Genomic DNA, 24,549 nt, shown 5'->3' with positions numbered 1-24,549 from the left:
ATGTTTTGCAAAATGTAAGAAAGATAGTGTTTGGAATCTTAATATGCAAGAACTTGTACAAATCAATAAAAAATATAAACACCCTCCAAAACATAGGAAATTCACAAAACAGAGGGAAAGAAATGGCAAATACATATATATACGAAAAAGATTTCAACATTCATCAGTATTAAAACATATGTTCAGTTAAAAATAACAATGAGCTTTCTTTTTTGCCTAAGAAATGAAAAATCTTTTAAAACATGATAACACATAATCATGTTGAGAATGAGGGGAAAGAGCACTCTCAAGAACTGCTGGGCAGGAAGATGATCTGGCATCATGAATAATGTGTATAATGTTTAACTCAACTTTGCTCTTCTAGAAAATCATTTTAATTAACTAAGGATGTATAAAAAAAAAAATCACTCTTCCCCAAGAAATCCACAAGGTTCTCACACCTCCTTCAGGTCTAAACTCAAATGCCTACATTGCCACCCTTTCTAAAATTGTAACATCCCATATATTACTCATCCCCCTCTCCTGCTATATTTTCTCTCCTCGTCACCTATCATAAATTTATTCATATAGTTTTAATTTTCTTCTCAGACTGAAATACAAGCCAAAACAACTTTAAAAAAAGAACAAAGTTGGAGAACTCATACTTACCAATTTCAAAACTTACTACAAAGTTACAGTGATCAAAACAGTGTGATACTGGATAGACATATAGATCAAGGCCTAGAATTAAGAGTACAGAAATAAGCCCTTACAATTTATGGTCGATGGATTTTTGACAAAGATGACAAGGTAATTCAATGGGGGAAGGAATAGTCTCTTTAATAAATGGTGCTGGGATAACTGGATATCTATATGTAAAAGAATGAAGGTGGACCCCTAACTCACACCATTTTCAAAAATTGAAATGGATCACAGATCTAAATGTAGGTGCTAAAACTATAAAATGCTTACAAGAAAATCTTTTGTCACCTTGCTTTAGACAATTTTTGTTGTTATTGTTATGACACCAAAAGCATAAGCAACAAAAGAAAAAAAATAAACTGGATTTAATTAAAATTAAAAAATTTTTGTGCTTTGAAAGATAGTGTCAAAATAAATAAAAAGACAACTCATAGATGGGAGAAAATATCTGTAAATCATATGTCAGAGAACGAACTTATATTCAAACTCTCAAAACTTAACAATAAAGACAAACACAACCTAATAAACAAAGCAGACAAAAATCCTTGCCCTTATGGACCATTCAAGTGGTGAGGACAGGCAATATAAACAAGTAAAATCTATAGTATGTAAGATTACCCTAAGTAGTACGAAAAAATTAAGGTGGGAAAATAGAAGGTTATTATTTTAAGCAACATGGTTTGTGAAGATCACACTGGGAGGGTGACATTTGAGCAAAGACCTGAAGGGGGTGAGTGAGCAAGCTGTGTGAAAATGTAGAGCAAGAGCACTTGGGCAGAGGGAACAGCAGGTGCATTGCCCTGAAATGGGAGCATGCCTTCTGTGTAGCTGGAGCAACATGAGTGAGGGGAAGAGTAAAAGAAGATAAAGTCAAAGAGGTAAATGGGGGGAAGGGAGACTGGGCAGATCACACAGGGCCATTTGGACCGTTGGCCTTTACTTGAAGTGAAATGGGAAACCTTTGGAGCAGAGGAGTGACATGATCTGATACAGATTTTACAGACTCACTCTGAACGCCATGTTGAAACTAGTCTGAAGGAGGAGAAACGCGAAAGCAGAGAGAACAGCTGGGAGACTGGAGCAATAATCTGCGCAAGACACGTTGGTGTCTTGAACCATAGTGGTAGTATGAAGGTGTGAACAGTGTTTTGATTTTGGAAACATTTTGAAGGTGGAACAGACAAAATTTCCCAGTGGACTATATGTGGGATGTGCAATGAAGAGGAGTCCTGAAAAGCACAAAACTTCCGGCCTGAGAAATTGGAAAGATGGTGAATATCAAGATCCTGATTTTGGACAAGCTAAATTTGAGATGCCTATTAGGCATCTAAGTGGACAGGTTATGCTGGCAGGTGAATATACAATTCTGGAGTTTAGTGGAGAAATCTGGGCTGGTGGTTAAAATGTGTGAATTGGCTGCCTACCAAAACCAAAACCAAACCAGTTGCCATCAAGTCAACTCTGACTCATGGTGAACCTACATGTTTCAGAGTAGAACTGCGGTCCGTAGAGTTTTCAACAATTGTAATGTTTCCAAAGTAGATTGCCAGGCGTTTCTTCCAAGGCACCTCTGGGTGGATTAGAACTGCCAAGCTTTCAGTTAGTAGCCAAATGCTTAACCATTTGCGCCACCCAGGACAACCTCAGCTGCCTACATAAGGTATTTAAAGACTTAAGACATTGATAGCATGAGATCATCAAGTCAGTGAGTGTAGACAGAAGGTAGTTTTCTTCTTAAACAAATGAAAAGTTTCCTCCTATTTTCCATTAACTAAATCTCAAATTAAATTAGCGGCAAGTGTATTAATCCTGTAGTTACATCATGCCACTAATTATCCCTCATAAATATGTTCTGTGTGACACCTTGCACTCATTTCTCATTGTTGTGTCTTAGGTCAAAAGAAGTCCTATCTTCAAGCTGCCTGTGTGTCTGCACCACAACTTTCAACATTCCCTTATCGCTAAATTACAGGCAAAGAGGAGCTAAATGTTGGTGCCAGTGTTTGGTGGGGAACTTGTTTCAGGGCCTCTGGCTATGGTCACAGGATGAGAGAAAATGTAACAGGGAACATCACACATGGGCAAAGTGAGTAGGTTACAGACCTGCTCTAAACCACAAACTGTTGCGACTCAGACTACAGTGCATCAGCTTAGGTATCACTGTGAGACTCACAGCAAATACTAACTTTGGCATCTTTAATAAATCAAGCAATAGATTAAAACCTGTGTTTACAGCTCATCTAACTCATCTGACTCATTTCCATCAGCGGTAAGTGGATTTTAGCAAAAGCAATGTCAAGGGACCACAAATTTCAAGGCTGCAGCCGTGATAGCTGGAAGTGCTGATGAATTCTGGATTTGTTAGGGAGACAAACATAGAGTTGTGGGGTGGGGTGGCACCATATGAATCATGAACCTTTACAGAATATGGTGATATAATTCGTGTCTCAATGGCTAAGCACGTGAAAACGTTGATGTAGAAGCGCTGGTGCATCCATGCTTTAAAAAAACTAATAGAAATAATTATCCAGCTAAAATTGAACTGATGGTTTTATTATTATTATGAGGAGAAAAATAAATACAAGTTTAAATATTAAGAAAACTCTATGGATCACAACAGTCCAATTCCATTGTGCATGGCATTGCCATCAGTCTGGGGCCAATTCCAAGGCAGCTAACAACAAGAGTAATTAGGAGTCCCTGGGTGGTACAAATGGTTACAACAATCAGCTACTGACTGAAAGGTTTGAGGTTCGAGTCCACCCAGAGGCACCTGGAAGGAAAGGCTGGGTGATCTAACCAGTGAAAAATCAGCCACTGAAAACTGTGAGCACAGCTCTACTCTGATACACATAGGGCTGCCATGAGTCAAAATCAACTCGATGGCAACTGATTTGATGATTAATTTGGAAGTGTGTAAAACAGCTATAATTATCCAATTTTGATAAATACATAATCAACAGTGAAGAGATATAATGTACAAAGTCTTCAAGTATGTTCTCCAAATGAGCAATTTTAAGGTTAAGACCACTTTGCCTACATGCCCAGTATTGAAGACAATTATTTTAAAACGGTCGTCTATTAAATTTGCATTATGTCTGGTAACTACTTGGAAATTAAAAGGAATTGAAACTTATTTTCTACAAAGTTAAATTTAAAGGAATGTGGGAAAGTCTTGAAATTTAAATTCTTAACCTACTTGAATTTTTTTTTTTAACAGATATTTGTCTTCTAATTCTGCAAAAAAAAAAAAAAAAAAGAGGATAAAACTTGACTGATAATTTTAAAAGAAATGTTTAAGAGCCACTGTAGGAAGCAACACAGGGAAGAAAATAACTTCCCAATTATAATTACTGAGAAGACCTTTTCATTCACATTTGGCTAACAAAAAAAAGTATAATAAAAATCTCAAAACCAAAGATGCTATGTTTAAATATCAGTTGTATGCTTTCCCCAGACACGTCCATTCTCAGCCCAGGATCAGGTGTCTTGGTGCATTCGGCATGCTTTCTAAAAGAACACTCATGAGCCCAAACCTTGGACAAGAAGTTTGGTTGGGAACGGTTTTCTTCTAACACCTTACAGCTATGCAGGTATCTTGATATTTCCATCAAAAATCTAACTCTACACTTAGAGGGCAACACAAAGAAATAACTAGCTCAGTTTCTCTTTATAATCCAGTTGTCTAAATCCATCTGTAGAACATTGGATCTTCCCCAAACGTTTCATGCATAAGCAGAACAAATTATCCCTTAAATAGTAATTTACCTGAGTGCATTCTTTTATCTAGTGTACAAGAAGATGCTTCAGAATACGTATAGCGCTTTTTTGTGTGTGTGTGCTTTAGGCGAAGGTTTACAGAGCAAATTAGTTTCTCACTAAACAATTAATACACATATTGTTTTGTGACACTGGTTGCCAACCCCGTGACATGTCAGCACCCTCCCCTTCTTGACCTTGGGTTCCCCATTTCCATTTCCACTCGTCCAGTTTTCCTGTCCTCTCCTGCCTTCTCGTCCTTGCTCCTGGGCTGGTGTGCCCAATTAGTCTCATATACGTGGTTGAGCTACATGTATTATTGTTTTATAGGCCTGTCTAATCTTTGGCTGAACGGTGAACCTCAAGAGTGACTTCAGTACCAAGCTAAAAGAGTGTCAAGGGGCCATACTCTCGGGGTTTCTCCAGTCTCTGTCAGACCAGTAAGTCTGGTCTTTTTTTGTGAATTTGAATTTTGGTCTACATTTTTCTCCAGCTCTGTCCGGGACCCTCTGTTGTGATCCCTGTCAGAGTAGTCAGTGGTGGTAGTCGGGCACCATCGAGTTGTGCAAGACTCAATATAGCACTTTTTTTAAGTGTCAGGTTTATTCTCTTTTTTTAAATACAGCAAATTCTTGATTAACCACCCCCCCACACCCTGCCCTCTACCCCACCCCACCCCCCGGGCAGGCGAGTGCTAGCCACAGCAATGTTTTAACTGGGACTGGATTCTTCCCAGTCAACACAACATTCCTGGGCTGCCTCTCTTCAATTACGGTATCAGGCTCAAAAACGGTCAAATTAAATGACATTATTTAAATAAAAACACTGGGGAGATAAATCTGCTGGCTTCCTTTCTAATATAACGCATTCCAAAATAAAATACATATGTTTTCAGTTTAATAATGTACATACAAACCTTTGTTAAACCATAAATGACAAGTTTTATTAGAAAGTCATCATCCTCGTCACACATACATAATGCACTCTAAAGCAATCTTGGGGGTCTTTCTTATCAGGTTTGGAGTTACACGTTATCACTGCTCTACTCCAGCAGCATGGTCATTAGAAAGTACACACCCACACACAGACTCTAATTCATAAACTATGAGCTATATACACTTGGATTTTTGAAAATAATGTACTTCATGAGGCAGAATGGGAAAAGGAGAATTAAAACATATAACTTATATTCAACTACAGAAATATTTCCCAGTTGTGAATTAATTACAATGCTCAAAAAATGCTAGTGTCCTCATGAACATTTTGATTATAATATGGTATAAAATCAGAATTTTGCCATCTTTGAAAAGGCACATTTTTATACCATCTCCTGAGCATTCCCCTGAGAGCATAAGGAAAGTGATTAACATAATGAAACATTTCAGCCCATAGAAGAGTCTTCATCACGGAGGTATCTCAGGGGTAAAAATGTTCTAAGGATTGTAAGAAAAGTCTGTAAGTTCATAAACGGAAGAAAAGAAACAACTGTGAAAAAACAGGACCAGCTTAGAACTCACCCTGAGGAAGTTGAGATGTGATCCCAACATGTTAACTTCCTTCTATAAACGAATGGAATGTTTTTTCACTTCACTTTGAAACACTGCCGTACTTCTATGAATGAGAGAGTCATCTGAGTTGACGCATTCTCATAAAAATGCAGCTGTAGCACTCTATGCTAACTGCACACGGCAGGTGGTCAATAAAAAGTTTCAGATGTGGGTAAGATGATCACAAGTCATTCATTCTTTCCTGGGAAGGAGTTTAATAAGATTACTTTCTTCTTAACACCATATCAGCTGTACTAAGAAAAACTGACTGGTGGGAGTAGAAAAAATTCAGAATATGAAAAACCTGTCGGTGAGGCAGGCTAGGAGGGAGGCCTCAGCTGGAAAAGGAGGAGAGCAAAACTTGCAGGAGTGTACACAGACCCCAAGGACACATGAACTAGGGCATTAGGAAGTGGACCAGTTGCCATGGAGTCGATTCTGACTCATGACGACCCCATGTGTATCAGAGCAGAACTCTTTTCCATAGGGTTTACAATGGATGATTTTTTGGAAGTAGATTGCCAGGACTTTCTTCTGAGGTTCCTCTGGGTGGACACGAACCTCCAACCTTTTGGTTAGCAGCCACATGGTTAACTGTTTGCACCAACCTTAGAAACCATTCCTTAGAAAGTGGAAGGGGATGCAAAAATTGAAGTGCAAAGGCATCAAAGACCTTGTTCTTAGGAAAAGAAGTGGAAACTTGCTTTCTTCTATCTCCAAAATGTTCACACTACCTTGTTCCCACGACCCAAAACTCAGGCAGGTATCTTGAGCAGTATAGGTCAGCTACATGAGGGTTTAGCCTGCTCTAGAAGCTGCCTGGGAACTCATTCGCCAACTCACAATAGTGTTTCTGTGGGAAAAAGTGTTTCAAAGTCTGCCAGTGGTCTGAAAACATGACAGACAATCCCTTCATAAAGTGGAGATTATCTACCTGGGCGCAATTCTTTAAGTGATTCTTTAAGTTTTACAATGTAATCAATATGCTTTGAATCTCCAGAATATATTCTAAGATATATAGTAAAAATGAACCATAAAAAAAAAAAAAAGCGCCTAACATTTATGTCACCAAGATGAAAATATAGCAGTACTTTCCTACCGGCATTTATTACTTAAATGATACTTAGACACTGCTGAATAAATGTCTCTTTGCAGACACACAGCATATCCAATAATCTATCACTTCAATAAGCAATTCCATTACTAGGGAATAGCTACAAATATTTTATATGCAAGGACTTTGTATCATTCTGCAAACTCAACAAGAGATATTGCTTTAAGGCTATACATTAAGGCTACCTTGGCTATTCGAAATATGTATAAGCAACAAGGACACTTTTACAAAAGGTAATATAAATTAATCACTGTTGCCATCTTAGGGCAGGGAAAAGCCATTACAAGCCAATACAGACATTCAAAATGCTATCTTGAAAGTTAATTGCTATTATTCTGTTGCAGGACGGAATATTGCTCAAAACTGCCCATTTCAAAATACCAAGAAATTCTCATTGTTATTTTTTTAAGCAAGAATACATCAGAATAAAGACTTCTAAAATTAAACCTTTCATCTGTGTTAAAAGTGAAATTTATTACAATACAATAAATGTCAGTGTTATTAAAAATGAAGGTTAAAAATCATAAAGTATATTATTTTTCTACTATAAATACTGGAAATAACAAAAACAATTCTATACATACACAGGACACTAAAAACATACAATCATGCAGGAGGACAAAAAAATAACTTTACATGTTACCTTTTAAGTATTACATTTATCTTTTCCTAGCCCCAGCATCATACCAGAATATGAAGGCTGAGCTAAATAATTACTCAGACTGCAACCTCAAGGTTTAAGTGTTTTGCATGTACATCAGTTGTCATACATTGACTATGTTTAAAAATCACTGATTGTTTTGATCATGTTGTTCTAATTCCCATATTTTCTTTCCTCAATAGGTCTTGGACAAAAAATTAGTTGACAAGAAAAACTGTGATTACAGGGTTCAACACGAAATGTATTCCCAATGATTCATTTAAAGGTGGCATAAAGTTATAAAAAATTAAAGTCCTACAGGACTTGAAAGACAATGAGTACAGGAACATGTAGAAAAAATGAAGCAGTTCACCCTCTGCTTGCTTACGTGGCTCCCGTGTCTCCATAGGAAGGAGAAGCCAGAGTCATTAAGAAGAGTACATCAGAACTTGTGGGGAATGGGGGTGGGGTGGTACAGGCAGGGAGCTAGGGAAAAGTGCTGGATTATACAGGGAAATCACAAAATATTACGTATCTATTCTTTCCTCTTCGGCTAGACGCAGGGACAGGTTCCAGCTCCTCCTCTCTCCCCTGCACTTCACCAGCACCCTCTCTGGTTACTCTGTCCCTCCCTGCTCTGTGAAAACAGCCACTCCTTTCAGAGATGATATAAAGTATCAGAAAACAGCATATTAAATTTCATAGTAAGATGCCACATGTGTAGACATATACATAGAGTATGAATTCTAAGAAATTCAGTGCATTGTATCAGAAAAAGTGCTACCACTGCTCCCAGCTAAAATCATCTCCTCTTCCAAATACAAGGAAAAAGCCTTGAATCGTAAGGAAAATGACTGCATTGCCTGCCAGCACAAGGCCACAAGCTCCCCATTTGATCTGAAACACAAGAAAACAAGGGTTAACTCTTTACTGTCTTCTTATTATGCTAGCTGCAAATATGTTATTTTCTGCATTAGAAACATCCAGTGAAATATTACATAAAGCTGCTAAAAGGCTTAATAATGTAATAGGCAGGATACATAGAACTATTCAGTAATTAGTCTAATTACTTCCATGATGGTTATTAATTAAGTCTAGTACCATCCATAACATGTTCCCCATTAAACAAATTTTTCTACTTGTTTTCAGTAGATAATGACTGCCTTAAGTAAACTACTTGTAGCAAGATTATGAATGGTCCAATGACAATATTGGGTACTAAAAGTTCTGCACGAATTGCCTCCTTTTGTGGCAAATAGAAATTGAAGAGTTATGGGTTTGTTTGTTTCTTTTCTAGGCAGGAAAAGACTTTAAACAATAATCTGCATACAAATGAAAGCAGCTTTCAGCTTGGCAGATTGATTTTTCAGAGGCCTAGTTGGAGGTGAGAGCACCCTCTAGTGGGCATTGTTTGTTTTTATTTAACCAATAGAAACACCAGCGAAAGTTTCTTCACAAAACACGATGCAGTACTGAAAAACAGAGTATTTACAGCACAACTTAACAGTGCTGGCTACAGCACACAAGAAAAAGGTCATGACAATCTTTTCATCAATAACATTCAATGTTTCTTCATTATCTATATCAAGTTCAAAACTGTTCCCAATCAGGCTTTACCAACTTTTCCAGCCTCAATCTCAAGTACTCCCTTTTTGCTGCATCATACTGGACTGCTTTTTTTTTTTTTAAATTGTGGTGAAAATATACACAACAAAACATACACCAATTCAAAAATTTCTACATGTGTCATTCAGTGACATTGAGTACATTCTTCAAGTTGTGCAACCATTCTCTCTATCCTCTCCCAAATTATTCTACCGTCATTAATATGTTGGATTGCTCTTTATTCTATAAATTGCATTTTCACACTTGGGTGCCATTGCTTATAACAGCCTTCCCTACATAAGTCAAAACCCTATTTATCCTAAGAGCCCCATATCAAATGCCAGTTGGAATTTTTCTCCTCTTGGTGCTCCTATCTTATTCTGATCGTATTTCAATTATCATACAATAGTACATTTATAGTATACAGGCAGTCTCTGGTTACATCTGACTTACGAAGTTACAAACCAACCCCCATAAAGCCTAATATATTAAAAATTCGAGGTACATACAATGGTTTGTAATAACAAACAGGCGCTACTTTGTGACCCACATCAAAACATTATACTGTGTTATTATGTTAAAGATGTTTTAATGTAACTTGAAGTGTATTTTTAATGTTTTTTATGCATAGAAAGGTGTATCATATACTAAGACGAACATCTGACTGATGTTAGATACGAACTGTACCTAACTGTCCCCATTTACGTATAAATTCAACTTAAAGACAGAAATGGAACTTGTTCGTAATGCAGGGACTGCCCATACTTAACCATCGTGCTAGTTCCTATGCTCTTATTCATGGGGTTATACAAATAGCAGATAATACAAAAATATTTACTGAATGAATAAGCAAGACTTGTGCATATCTGATACTCAACACCCCAACAAGTTTCACAAAATTGAAACAGAATGTCGTCTGGAAGGGGAGAAATAAAAGCAAACAGTAGGAGAGAGAGTAAGCATCAAAGGACTGAATAAATTAAACCCACAATGTGCTTTTTGGAGATGAAAAGAAAATTTCTACACTGGATCTAAAAGGATGTCATCTTATTCACTGTATCTTCTAGTCCCTACACAGTTGTCCTTCAATATGTGCATATTATTGACTTGAGAATTGAGTACATGATCCTATTTGCAGGAGAAGAATTTGATTATGATCTTAACTTTATAACTAGAAATATATTACTATTGTAGTCTCTGTGGATTGCCGTAAGATTTAGGAAGCAGGGATATAAGAAGAATTCTAGGAGAACAGCTTCAAGTAGAAAACACAAGAAAGGGCATGGTCTGGCTAAAGGCTATAAGAGAAACAAAGAACACACTCTAAAAACGCGGCCATGATATCGATAGATGTGAAAAGGAGAAACAGAGAAACTAAAAAGACGTCTGGTTTTGAATATGAAGTATAAGCAATGAAAATGAAACTGAGGACTCAGACACAGGTCTTTGAAGTAAACTCAGTGACAATCTGGCCAAACAACAGAAAATAAAACTTACCACAGCCACACGAGCAAGAATAACAGGAAATCCAAAGGCAGAAACAACAATTCCAGTAGTGAAGAAATACGCCAGTTCCCGACAGGCACTACTTGTTGCATCAGAGTCATATGTTGCTCTTTTGGCAATAAAGTGGGGGATGGGGGAGATGGCGTGAAATATCAGGACGAACAAGGGCCAGTACACGCTGTCAGATGGACCCAGAAAAAAACACAAAAAGAAAAGTTAAACGAAAGACATGCTATTGTTTTTAAAATATAACAAAAACTTACTTGTTCAATTGTTAATATTCGTACATCAGATGAGCTTTACTATGACTATCTAAGTACTGATGATTTAAAAATTACTGGTTCATTGATATGTAGGTAGTTCATATTGTGTACAGAAACAACTGGACAATGCATAATTAATACACTTTATTGTTCTCTGTATTGCTGTTAAGAGCCATTGAGTTGATTTCGATTCATAATGACCCTATATGACACAGTAGAACTTACCATAGGGTTTTCTAGGCTGTAATCTTTATGGAAGCAGATCGCCAGGTCTTTCTCCCACAGAGTTGCTAGGTGGGTTCGAACCGCCAAGCTTTCAGTCAGCAGATGAGCACTCACCATTGAGCCACCAGGATTCCTTGTTTTTTGTATTACTAAGCTGTAATTACCTTAAGGGCAGAATCTTGTCTCAGTTGTGTTTGCTTTTGCTACAGAATATACTACAGCGGCTTGCACATGCTAACTCAATGAAGATCTTTTCAGTAAGCGCAAGCTTGAAACCTTCCCATGGCATCCTATCACACTTAGAATAAAACCCAAACTCCTTGCCCTGGCCTACAAAGCCTTATATGATCTGGTATTGTTTATTTCTCTCATTCATCTGGTATCATCTTCCCATCTTCCTTGTGGCCACACCAGCCTTCTTCCTGTTCCTTAAACAATGCAAGCTCATTGCTGCCTTGGGGCCTTTGCACTAGCTGTGCCCTCTGCCTGCAGTGCTCTTCCCCTGATGCTCCACTGGTTGGATCCTTCTTATCATGCAAATCTAAACTGAGACGTCCCCCCTAAAAGTGGCTTTCCCTGACCATCCATTCTAAAGTACTCCCGAGTCACTCTTAGCATATCACCCTCTTTTAACTTTTGGCACAGTACTTACTCCTGGTATTTTCTTGTTTATGAGAACAAGGATCTGATCTGTCTTGGTGAATCACCATTTATCTCCAGTGACTATAATGAGATGCTCCATTAATAACTGTTGAATGAATAATAAATGGATTTTAAGTATATTGTTAGGTGCTGTTGGGTTGATTTTCGACTCATAGCGATCCCATGTGACAGAGCAGAATTGCTCTGTAGGGTTTTCTAGCTTGTAATCTTTATGGGAGCAATTGCTAGGTCTTTTTCCCGTGGATCCTCTGGGTGGGTTTGAACCGTCAACCTTTCGGTTAGCAGCCAAGTGCTTAACCACTGCGCTTTAAGTATGGAAGGTATGCTAAACTGATATGCTCACTAATAAAAACTTTATAGATACACTCTAATCTTTATTAATGACCAAAAGAATAATGTAACACAAAACAAAAAATGTTTTCTTTCAAAATCCAACGTTTTGTATTTATTAAAAACTGTCATCTGGTTCCCGGTTATCTTTGCTCTATAAATACTTCAAAAATAATCTATCATCTCTTTCTCCATCAGCTACGCATTTATTACGCTTTATTTTTTGAGGGAAAAAAAAAGCTTAGTCACTACTCATTTATATATACATGTGTACGTGTGTGTGTGTGTGTGTGTGTGTGTGTGTGTGTGTGTATGCACACATACCACGATAATACAATCACCACAATACTGTGATAACAGAGATCCACACAGACAGCCAGGCACTCTGAGCAGGAGTGGTGGTGATGTGATGAAAGCAGCCCATTTCAGCCACAGATGTAGGTGGGCAGGATGGCAGCCAAAGAGCAAGCAGAAAAGTGCCCTTCATCAAGAGGACTCAGGGTGGAAGTACTGAGTTTGGATTCCTAATTTTAAACTAGAGGAATATTAAATATTCGGTAAATATGTAAGTCGAGGGTTTGAAAACTTTTTCTGTAAAAGGGCCAGGTAATAAATATTTTAGGTTTTACAAACTACATGGTTTCCATCTTAGCTATTCAACTCTGCCATTGTAGCCCCAAAACAGCCATGTTGTTGTTGTGTGCCGTCGAGTCGATACCGACTCATAATGACCCTATATGACAGAGTGCTGTTGTTGTTATTAGGTGCTGTCCAGTCAGTTCTGACTTACAGTGACCCCATATACAACAGAATGGAACAATGCCCGGTCCTGTGCCAATCTCACAATTGTTGTTATGTTTGAACCCACTGTTGCAGTCACTGTGGCAATCCATCACATTGAAGGTCTTCCTCTTTTTCGCTGACCCTCTACTTTACCAAACATGATGTCCTTCTCCAGGGACTGGTCCCTCCTGATAATATGTCCAAAGTACCTGAGACAAAGTCTTGCCATCTTCACTTCTAAGGAGCATTCTGGCCATACTTTTTCCAAGACAGATCTGTTTGTTCTTCTGGCAGTCCATGGTATATTCAATATTCTTCGCCAACACCATAATCCAAATGCGTCGATTCTTCTTCGGTCTTCCTTATTCATTGTCTAGTTTTCTCATGCATATGAAGTGAATGAAAATACCCCGGCTTGGGTCAGGCACACCTTAGTTCTCAAAGTGACATATTTGCTTTTCAACACTTTAAAGAGATCTTTTGTCCAGTGTAATAATTTGATTTCTTACTGCTGCTTCCATGGGTGTTGACTGTAGATTCAAGTAAAATGAAATCCTTGACAACTTCAATATTTTCTCTGTTTATCATGATGTTGCTTATTAGTCCAGTTGTGAGGAGTTTTGTTTTCTTTGTTGAGGTGCAATCCATACTGAAGGCTATGGTCTTTGATCTTCTTCAGGAAGTGCTTCAAGTCCTCTTCACTTTCACAAGCAAGGTTGTATCATCTGCACATCACAGGTTAACTCATCTTCCTCCAATCCTGATGCCACATTCTTCTTCACATAGTCCAGCTTCTCAGATTATTTGCTCAGTATACAGATTAAATAAGTATGGTGAAAGGATACAACCCTGGCACACACCTTTCCTGATCTTAAACCACACAGTATCCCCTTGTTCTGTTTGAAGGACTACCTCTTGATCTATATACAAGTTCCTCCATAAGCACAGTTAAGTGTTCTGGAATTCTCATTCTTTGCAATGTTATCCATAATTTGTCATGATCCACACAGTTAAATACCTTTGCATAGCCAATAAAACACAGGTAAACATCTTTCTGGTATTCTCTGCTTTTAGCCAAGATCCATCTGACATTAACAGTGATAGCCCTCATTTCATATTCTCTTCTGAATCAGGCTTGAATTTCTGGCAGGTCCCTGTCAATGTACTGCTGCAACCATTTCTGAATTCTGGCACAGGAGAACATATGACTGTCCAATTCAAAATGGCCAAGACTAGTCCATTTCAGCTCATTATTGCCTAGGATATCGATCTTCAGGCGCTCCATTTCATTTTTGACAACGTCCAATTTTCTTAGATTCATACTTTGTACATTCCACGTTCCGACTGCTAACGGATGTTTGCAGTTGTTTCTTCTCATTTTGATTCGTGTCACATTAGCAAATGAAGGTCCCGAAAGCTTTACTCCATCCACATTATTAAAGTCAACTATACTTTGAGGAGGCAGCTCTTCACCAGTCATACTTTGAGCACCTTCCAACCTGAGGGGCTCATCTTCCGACACTGTATCAGACAATGTTCTGCTGCTATTTATAAGGTTTTCACCGGCTAATTTTTCATAAGTAGACTGCCAGGTCCTTATTCCTAGTCTGTCTTAGTCTGGAAGCTCCGCTGAAACTTTTCCACCATGGCTGATCCTGCTGGTATTTGAAATACCAGTGGCACAGCTTTCAGCATCACAGCAACACGTAAGCCAGCACAGTATGACAAACTGACGGATGAGTGGTGGCATGACAGAGAACCAAACCAAAACCAAACCTGTTGCTGTCGAGTCAATTCCGACTCACAGCCACCCTATAGGACAGAGTAGAACTGCCTCATAGGGTTTCCGAGGAGTTAACTGGTGGATTTGAACTGCTGATCTTTTGGTTAGCAGCCAAGCTCTTAACCAATGAACCACCAGGGTTCCATGACACAGTAGAACTGCCCATAGGGTTTCCTAGGCCATAGACATATGTAAACAAATGAGCGTGGCTGTTTTCCAACAAAATTTTAATTACAAAAAGAGACTGGGGGCAGTATTAGGCCTATAGGCCCTAGTTTCCCAATCACTGATGTAGATGATAATCCTGGGTCACCATAATTAAGATATAAAATGAATTTCTTTTTAGTAGCAATAAAAGGGTCATTTTCTTACCTTAGAGAGATATAGTGTATCACTGAGAATCTAAATACCTGAGTTTGGAGTCAGTTGGAATGGAAAAATCTCTAGTCAAGGGAGTCAGAAGACATGAGTTTCATTCCCATCTCTGACACTTACTGCCTATAATTTAGGTAAATCTTAACTCTGGGTTTTGGTTTCCTAGACAGAAATGAGGATAATACGAACTTACATCTCTAAAGCTAGAATAAAGTATTATCTGTGAGAGTCCTGGACAAATATAATTTATTGCTAATATTTGTGTCTAAACAATTTCTGTGGTAGTTGGCCAGGACTGCGGCAACACATCTGAATTCATCAGTATCATAAAAACTAGCTCCAGCTGGTCTCAGTTAATGGCCTCACCTTCTATCCAGCTGCTCTAGCAAGTCACCTGGGAGACTTCTGGGACCTCTCCCTACTTCTTGACCATTGACATTTATTAACAAAATCTGTTGATTCTATCACCTCTCTTTGTCTCTCTCTCCTCTTTCTTTCCATTCCTACTGCCAGGGCACTAAATTTTGCTTGTTTATGATAATACTCACTTACTATCCTCCGTGACTGCAGTCTAAGCACTTTCCTATCTAATCTTGGCCAGAATGGCCATCTTAACATAACCCCCCAGGCGTCCTGTCAAACCCATTCTCAATATTCTTCCACAGCTCCTACTGCCTGAAGAATAAAGTCTAATCTCCTTTACAGGGCATACAGAGCCCAAAAGAATTGACTCTACATCCTTGATCCTTGGCCAACCCCTTCTCCTGCCACTCCTTCTGCTCTATCACAACGAACCATACGTGCTTTCCTGAATAGTCTATTCGCTCTCATGTCTTTGAGCCTTAGTATATAGCTTTCCAGCTGCCTAAAATCCTCTTAAGGAACCTTGGTGGCACAGTGATTAAGCATTCGACTGCTAATCAAAGCGCTGGCAATTCAAACCCACCAGCCACTCCGCTTTATGAAATGAATAAGTAATAAAAATTGTTTATTAAATGAATAAATCCATTTTAAAAAGCTTTCCTCTGCACAAAGACAAATGACTTATCATGGGACTGTGTTCAAAATCTGGGCTTTACTAACTCAACTGGCTAGAGCTTCATGCTAAATTGACCAAACTCTAACACTCATACAAATACTGACAAAGACGCAAAAAGAAAAATAGTTCTTTTTGAGATGGTAACTTACCCATAATCCTCTAAGGCACATCCCAGCATAAGAAAAGTCAGCCCAATAGCTCCACTGAAGGATAATGCCACAAGAGCTGTGAAAAATAAAATTAAGAGTTAAACGCTGAACCCAGATCAGTGGGTGACAGAATCTAGGTGGAGAATGACTACTAATGGGTACAGAGTTTCTTTTTAGGGTGATGAAAATGTTCTGGAATTAGACACTGGTGATGGTTGTACCATGGAGCTCTGGTGGCACAGTGGTTAAAAGCACTCAGCTGCTAACCGAAAGGTCAGTGTTTTGAATCCACCGGCAGCTCCATGGGAAAAAGATGTGGCAGTCTGCTTCCGTAATGACTGACAGCCTTGGGAACCTTATGGGGCAGTTGTACTCTGTCCTATGCGGTTGCTATAAGTCGGAACTGACTCAACAGCAAATGGTTTGGTTTTCTGGTTTTGGATGGCTGCACAATCTTGTGAATATACTAAAAACCACCAAATTGAATGCTTTAAAGAGGTTAGTTTTATGTTATGTGAATCATATCTCAATAAAAAGTTTTAAGTAAAAAGAAGTTAAAGATTTCAAACTTAAGCAAATCCCCATTTGCTGTCAAGTTGATTCCAACTTATAGTGAGCCTACAGGACAGAGCAGAACTGCCCCACAGGGTTTCCAAGAAGCAGCTGGTTGATTTGAACCGCCAACCTTTTGGTTAGTAGCCGTAGCTCTTAACTATTGTAATTTATTTCATTAGCTGATGTTACATTTGACTAGCAAATGACTGCCTATGCCCACCACTTTAAAATCATAAGGTAGAGAAAAGTCTCAAGCATCTAAATACCAAACCTCTAAGGTATGAATTTCCTCTATATTTGTCACAAAATAAACCAGCCAACTAGTCTGAACGTCTCCAGGGAAGAGAAACTCACTATAGCCTAAGGCAGGCCATTTCATTCTGACTGTTTCTAAATGTTGAAAGCTTTCCTCCTTCCTTATGTCCAAAACTGCTTCCCTGTAATATATACCCTTTGGTCCCTTTGCCCCCTAAAACCACAGTACTCCAAGTTTTTTAAGATCACTTTCATGGCTTCATAGAAAATTATTCCCAACTAGTATCCACTGAATAAAGATATCTATGCCCTGCATCTGCTGGACACTAAGCTCTGGGGGGTAGAACCTATTTGCCCTTGTCACACTGCTGAGTGAGAGACAGATTATCATCGTTGTTTAAAACCTTGAGCTCTGAGTCACAGTTTAAGTTAAATCTTTACTCTGCCCCACTTGGTTGTATGACCTTGGATAGAAACTGAACCTCTTTAAACCTGATTTCTCACCTGTAAAATGAGAAAAATGGTGCCACCTTATTAGGGAGTTTATGGAAATTAAATGAGATAATCTATGTAAAGTGCCTGGCAAAAAGTAGGTGTTCAATAAATACTGCTCATTTTAGCAATGTTCTTTGATAGAAGTACGAATCAAAAGCATAGAACACTGAATTAGCCAAACGTTCTTCTGAAAAAAAAAAAAAATCCACAACATTCAAAATCAGTCATTGATTAAACTAATTAATATTTTTTATTGTTTCATTTTACTTAAGAGGAGATTCAGGGAGACTAAGAGGAGATTTGGAGAGGTTGTTTTCTAGGAAGATGGCAACGTGCTTTTTTAAAAAACATCTGGAAGTATACATACCAAAATGTTAACCTGGTTCTCACTGGGGGAGACACTGGGGGAAAAAGAAGGACTGTCCGTTTTAATTTATATCTTTTTCAATTAGTACATGTCACTTGTTAACAGAAAAATGTACCAACGTGGAAGGAAAGTAACTTTCCACATATTATTTCATTACAGAAGATGACCTCCCTAGTAAGCGCTATTCCACTCCTCTATGCCTCTTTCATGAGACCTCTCAAAGCTAAGAATCTACAGCTTTCTATCCTATGACACTCGTCTCTCAAGATTCTCAACCATATCTCTTATTGGTTCTTCTTACTCTTTTAAGTCCCCCTCACCCCGGAAATGTCATCCTCTGCCATCTTTTTAAAGTTGGAGTTGACCAGGAATCCAACTCTATCCCTCTTCTCATTCCACACACTCTTGCTGGGAAATTGCATTCAACCAAAAGCTACCGTTACTGTAAGGGCCTGCTACATCTGACGTTGCAGCCCAGAGTTGGTCCTAAGAACTAGGTCTGCATGTCCAACTTTAATCTGGACTTCTCTGCCTGGAGGGCCAACCAAAACAAAACCAAATCCACTGCCATAGAGTGAATTCCAACTTATAGTCAACAAGAACCTCAAATTCAACATGCGTAAAACTGCCTCCCCTCCCAAACCCCATTTATTCTTCCCCTTGAAGGACCTATCTTGAAAGACGGACACTATCACCGCACTCCATCTACCAGTGAGTCACCAAGTCCAGGTGACTCCATCTCCTAAACATCACTCAAATCCACCCTCTTCTCTAAAACCCTCTGCCATTGCCCTAGAGCAGGCCTTCATCTCATGCCTGGACTATGACAAGAATCTACCTGCCTACAAGTGTGACTCTTCCAATCCATCCTTTCCATATCAGTGATCTTTCAAATCTATCAATCTGGCGTTACACCTTTGTAGCTGCTTTCACTTTTACCAGTTGCGCAGACACTTGAGGCTCACCATGGTCTAATTCCTGACTGCCTTTCCAGCTTCAACCCTCACCACTTTTCCCCTAAGTACAGTCTTACTAAGCAGCTTAAAATGAAGAAATGTGCTCTTTCATGCCTACTCCCCTCACCCCACCCCATGTCACGTTGTTCTCTCCACCTTGAATGTATCTGCTTTCCTGCATAAGGTGAAACACTTACTCGCCCTTTCTGATTCAACTCAAGCATGCCTCTTCTGTGAACACAGTCCTTCTCTTCCCTGGAGCAGGGTTAAGTAATTCCATCCATGTTCCCACTGTACCTGAATATACTTTAAACACTTATACGATAATATAATTGTTTCCAGCTGCACCCCACAATAACTTCTCATTTATATTTTTACCTTAAGTCTCAGGCATACAGTAGTCGCTCAATAAAAGTTAAATGGAATTAACTGCAAAATGCTCCCTCCCCTTATTCCTTTTCTAGTTCTTATCTTACTTTTTATTATGTCACAAGTTCTAACCTGTTCACATTTGAACATTATTATTTGGAAGTTTCTGGTTATGACTAAACACTATGTATTACTTAGATACTACTTGTCATCTGTTTTTTGCATTGGCTTCAAATCGACATAGTACACACTGGACACAGTCCAAGTAAACCATGTTTACTAAACTGACAGTGAATTTACAACTCAGCCAGAAATAATGATACAATGTATCTGCTCCTAACAGCTCACACTCTCAGATAAATTTCATAGTGAATACACACACACATATACTGTATATATGCTTTTAGCAGATATTGGTCAAGTAGGGAGAGAAGATCTTTTGGCACAAATTTTGGGGAGGATAGGAACTTCAACATGGAAACAAGTTATGCTATTCTATTCAAAAGATTAGAAACATAAGGACTTCCTACCAAAATATTTCTGATAACCTCTCTCATCCCTGCTATCTCTCATTCCTCTCAAGTCACACAGATTAAGGGAAACGGTGTTGTTACTGTGTGCCCTCAAGGCGATTCTGACTCATAGTGACCCTACAGAACAGAGCAGAACTACCCCACAGAGTTTCCAAGGAGCGACTGGTGGATTCAAACTGCCAACCTTTCTGAATAGCAGCCTGAGGGCTTAACCACTTCACCACAGGTGTTCTTGGTACCCCCTTTTAATCAAATGTCCCACCCAAAAACACGTATTGCACAAACACTACTTTCTTGTCTGTCCATAAATGGAGAAAACACTGAAGAAAACAGTGCTAAAATGCTCCTCGTCTCCACAATTAAGAAAAACACAGCATTTCTGGGCGCCTTCTGACACCCGCCCGCAGTCAACTCTGCCCAATGGAAAAAAACCACTAGGAACATGAGGATTAAGCTCCCCAGCGAAAAGAAAACTGGAGAAGGAACCAAAGGCTTCTCTGTAAGAAATGGGAAATTCTGCTGAGAGGGAGTAAAACGCAGGAGAGGCTTTAGGAGGACAAACCGGGCAGTGGAAACCTTGTTCAGAAACTCAGCAGCCTGCAGGGGGAGGGGCGCTCCGAGGTCCTGAGCAGCAGCCAGGGAGGTGATGCTCCCAGGGCTAGCCCGGGTCTCCCGGGGAGACAAGACTCCGCGGTGAGGCCTCTGCCTGGAGGGCGCGGAAATACGCCGGGTGCGAGCGTGGTCTTACAGAAAAAAGGGTTGACGTTCCACCCGAAACTCCCCTCCACTCGCACCCCAAGGGGTAAAGAGAAGCAGGCGGGCGCCTGCCCGCCCGCAGAAGCGGGAAGAGTGGCGAGCCTCGGGGTGGCTGTTCCCCGCTGGCGTGCCGAAGGCGCAGCTCCAGGCTCAGCCCGGAGCAGAGGAGCGACCCCACCGCAGAACTACCAGGCCGGGACCGCGGATATACCTTTAATGCCCGCCATGTCTCCAGAGCTGCGGCCGCGGCTGCTTCCGGCCTACTTCCAAGGCCCCGGCCTTAGCCACACAGAACCCCGCCCCCGCCGGTCCAGAACTCCTCCTTCTTGGGTCCAGAGCCCGCCTCCACCATGCGTAGCCCCGTCCCCGCCGGTTCCGATCCTGCCTCCGCCGCGCAGAGTCCCGTCGCTGACAGGCTCGAACCCTAGTTCGCCACGGAAATCCCCGCCTACGCCACACAGAATCCTGCCCCTGCCACGCATAGCCCTGCCCCTACCCACAGAATCCTGCCCCCCGCCACGCACAGCCCCATCCGCTACACAAAATTCTTCTCCTCCTTACACGGAGAATCCTGCCCCTGCCACACACAGCCCCGTCCCCCTACACAAATCCTGTCTCGGCCACGCATAACCCCCACGCACGCACATCCTAAACCTGCACGCAGGGCCCCGCCCCCTTACACGCAGAATCCTGCCCTACGCCACGCACAGCCCCGCCCCGTTTAGAACTCCGCCCCCAGCATGGCCCCGCCCCTCTCTGTTCCTAACTCCGCTTCCTCTCATCCTGACCCCGCCCCTGCTCCCAGCGTCCGCTCCCGGCGGGCTGAATCCGTTCCTGGGCCTGCACCGTGAACTGGAGTTCGCCTTGTGTAACCCTTTGACTTGAGCCCTGCTGGTAATCTGCGAACTCGTCCCACGGTTCGCCCTTCAAGTCAGTCGGCTGGGAACTCTGCTTCTCCCGACCGCTGTGTCCTCAGGCCCAGATGCTCCCGCTCGGCCGGAGCCCGCTGGGCCGGAGCTGGGCCGAACACCACGGGTCCTCACTGCCTGGAAACCCAGCCCAGGAGTGGAGATCAACAAAGAGGGGAGAGGGAGGAGGCTAGTGAAGGAGGAAAGTTACAATCCTTAACGGAGGAAGGGACGCTCATACACTCACCAGCATTATGATTCTGAGTCCAACCCGCGTTTGTGTGCCTATCAGTGTTTACGTAGCTGTGGCTTTGGCAGAGGTCGGCATGCGGGGACCAGAGAGCTAGGCCTCGGGGCAACAGCCCCTTTTTCATCCCCAGGTGTATTTGTAGAGACAAAAGCCTCGTAAGCAGTTTGTGCCCTAGGCTTTCGTGCACCTTTAAACAAATAGCTTTTCTTTTTATACGTAGGGGCCGCAAAGTCTGCAGGTAACTCAGACCAGTTTAGGTCACATAGGGTCATTTTGTACTTTCACAGAAATGGAGAGTTTTCTCTTGGTGGACACAATCTGAAGTTGTTGTTGTTGGGTGCCGTCTAGTCAGTGGCAACTCCTAGCGACCCTATGTACAACAGAACAAAACACTGCCCGGTCCTGGCCATCATCACAATCGTTGCTGTTTGAGCCCATTGTTGTAGCCACTGTGTCAATCCATCTTATTGAGGATCTTCCTCTTTGTCGCTGACCCTCTTCTTTACCAAGCACGATGTCCTTCTCCAGGGACTAGCCTCTCCTGATAACATGTCAAAAGTATGTGAGATTCTCACCATCCTTGCTTCCAATAAGCATTCTGGCTGTACTTCCAAGACAGATTTGTTAGTTCTTCTGGCAGTCCACGATATAGTCAATATTCTTTGCCAACACCATAATTCAAAGGCTTAATTCAAAGTTCTTCAGTCTTCTTTATTCATCGTCCAGAAAACCAAACCCGACTCATCGTGACCCTATAAGACAGAGTAGAACTGCCCCATAGGGTTTCCAAGGAGCATGTGGTGGATTTGAACTGCCAACCTTTTGGTTAGCAGCCATAGCTCTTAACCACTACACCACCAAGCTTCCCCATTCATTGTCCATATGAAGCAATTGAAAATACCATGGCTTGAGTCAGGCACACCCTACTCCTCAAAGTGACATCTTTGCTTTTTAACACTTTAAAGAGGTCTTTTGCAGCAGATTTGCCCAATGCAGTACATGGTTTGATTTCTTGACTGCAGCTTCCATGGGCATTGATTGTGGAGCCAAGTAAAATAAAATCCTTGACAATGTTTTCTCCGTTTATCAAGATGTTGCTTATTTTTACCGTGTGGAAAGAGACTCAGAAAGGGTAGGACTGGCCTGATTCACACAGCTCTTTGGAGGAGGTTGGATTACAGGCCACTTTCCCCCTCATTCTAGCAGAGGACGCACTCCATAGTACTGTGAGGTCCCTTTTCTATTGCTTTTTCTCAGTTGTCAGCAAGACTGAAAGAGAAAGGAGTCTGTGGGAATCCTGGTTCTCTTGACTACCTGAGAAGTAGAAATTCTCATCACTGCCCCCTTTCAGGATCCCCACTCGGTTTACTTCTTCAAAACCACACATTGAGCATTTTATTGTCTCAGAAAATGTTTAATTACCTCTGAATTTATTTTTCTAGCTCCTCCCATTTCTCATCAGAGATGAATGGTATGGTACACTTACTAAAAACATTTTGTTGCTAATACCTGGCTCACTGTAGACCCCCAAAGATCCAGGACTTCACTGCACTCTTTTCCTTTGTAGCCTGCAACCTATTCAAGATTATCAAGAGCTTCTGTTTCCCTGTTTTGAGTATCATATTCTAATACTGTTAAAGCACACAGCGGAACACTGCATATCAGCCAAACACTGAAAGCCTGTACTTTTTAGCTCTTAACTGTAGTGCTCAGCTAGTCTCACAAGGAAGTAACGCTTTTCCTCCTTGTAAGGATTTTCTATGGAGTTAAATCTCCTAATATCTCCTCCCATTCTCAACCCAGTGCGTCTCTGCAAAGTCATCTGGAGCCTTCCAGGTCAGCCTGAGGCCAGTCTGGCAAAGGGGAAATTATTTGGCAAAAACTGACACCACTCAGAGGCACAGTTTTGGTTTGAGTGCCTTAGGCTTCTTACTGGAAGACCGTGAGAAACAAAAAGATGAAATATTTGTCCCAGGGTGATGTCTGGAATCAGGAAAATAGGCAGTATGTCTCCAACAAGTGTCCTGCCCAGACAAGATGTCCTTTGCAGTTTCCCAAACACATAAAAGAGACAGTGATTTTATCTTGCCAGAGGCTTTAAACATGAATCTGCTTTCCTCTTGTCAAATGTTACCCTGGAAAATTGTTCTTCCACTTATCCATTCCACATTTCACTAAAAACAGAAAGTCAAATCGTAGGCACTGAACCCTATCCTGGACTTGCTATTGGTGTGTTACTTGGATGTACAAGATCCATGACCTCCATCACACTGCCTGGGCTACATCAGACTTCTTAGGATAAACTTTTATGTTCTCTCCTTGCACTCCATTCTCTTGCACTATGAGCTAGGTTTTACAGGCAGCCTCTGGGTTGCGAACGAAATCAGTTCCTGTGTCTTTAAAATGAATTTGCAGATAAGTAGGTCAGTTGGAACAGGTGCATACGGTTCTGGTTCTTATTTGCCTTACTTTAGGAGCCCTGGGGGCACAGCGTTTGAGAGCTATGGCTGCTAACCAAAAGGTAGGCGGTTGGAATCCACCAGCTGCTCCTTGGAAACCCTATGGGGCAGTTCTACTCTGTCCTATTGGGTTGCTATGAGTTGGAATTCACTCGATGACATGGGTTTGGTTTTTTTTTTTTTT

General features: G+C 40.8%; 2 protein-coding genes across 3 annotated transcripts in view; both read right to left on the bottom strand.

Moving 5' to 3' along the window:
- Nucleotides 1-21,027, bottom strand: part of LEPR (leptin receptor) — a 229,277-nt gene extending 208,250 nt beyond the window's left edge. For both annotated transcript variants that reach the window (XM_004369025.1, XM_004369026.2), the window contains exons 1-2: nt 20,960-21,027; nt 16,463-16,538 (exon numbers count right to left, since the gene is read on the bottom strand). The gene's annotated coding sequence lies outside the window, so the exon portion shown is untranslated. The remainder of the gene's footprint in view (nt 1-16,462; nt 16,539-20,959) is intronic.
- LEPROT (leptin receptor overlapping transcript) lies at nt 5,288-21,054 on the bottom strand. Its single transcript, XM_004369027.2, has 4 exons — nt 20,960-21,054; nt 16,463-16,538; nt 10,844-11,030; nt 5,288-8,638 (listed from the first exon to the last, which is right to left on the bottom strand). Exons 1-4 carry the CDS (start codon nt 20,973-20,975, stop codon nt 8,522-8,524), a joined length of 396 nt encoding a protein of 131 aa, XP_004369084.1. The 5' UTR covers nt 20,976-21,054; the 3' UTR covers nt 5,288-8,521.
- Between the last annotated feature and the right edge of the window lie 3,495 nt (nt 21,055-24,549).

The sequence above is a fragment of the Trichechus manatus genome, unplaced genomic scaffold, assembly GCF_000243295.1.
Source record: "Trichechus manatus latirostris isolate Lorelei unplaced genomic scaffold, TriManLat1.0 scaffold00003, whole genome shotgun sequence".
In the NCBI taxonomy this organism is placed as follows: domain Eukaryota; kingdom Metazoa; phylum Chordata; class Mammalia; order Sirenia; family Trichechidae; genus Trichechus; species Trichechus manatus.
The sequence above is the reverse complement of the archived record's forward strand: the minus strand, read 5'-3'. Positions and strand labels throughout refer to the sequence as shown.

What these genes read in the sequence shown, in the direction of transcription:
- LEPROT (XM_004369027.2), bottom strand. An exon ending in TGTGCCTTAGAGGATTATGG is followed by an intron (nt 11,031 to 16,462) that starts GTAAGTTACCAT and finishes TCCATCTGACAG; the next exon opens with CGTGTACTGGCCCTTGTTCG. An exon ending in TTCTTGCTCGTGTGGCTGTG is followed by an intron (nt 8,639 to 10,843) that starts GTAAGTTTTATT and finishes CTTGTGTTTCAG; the next exon opens with ATCAAATGGGGAGCTTGTGG.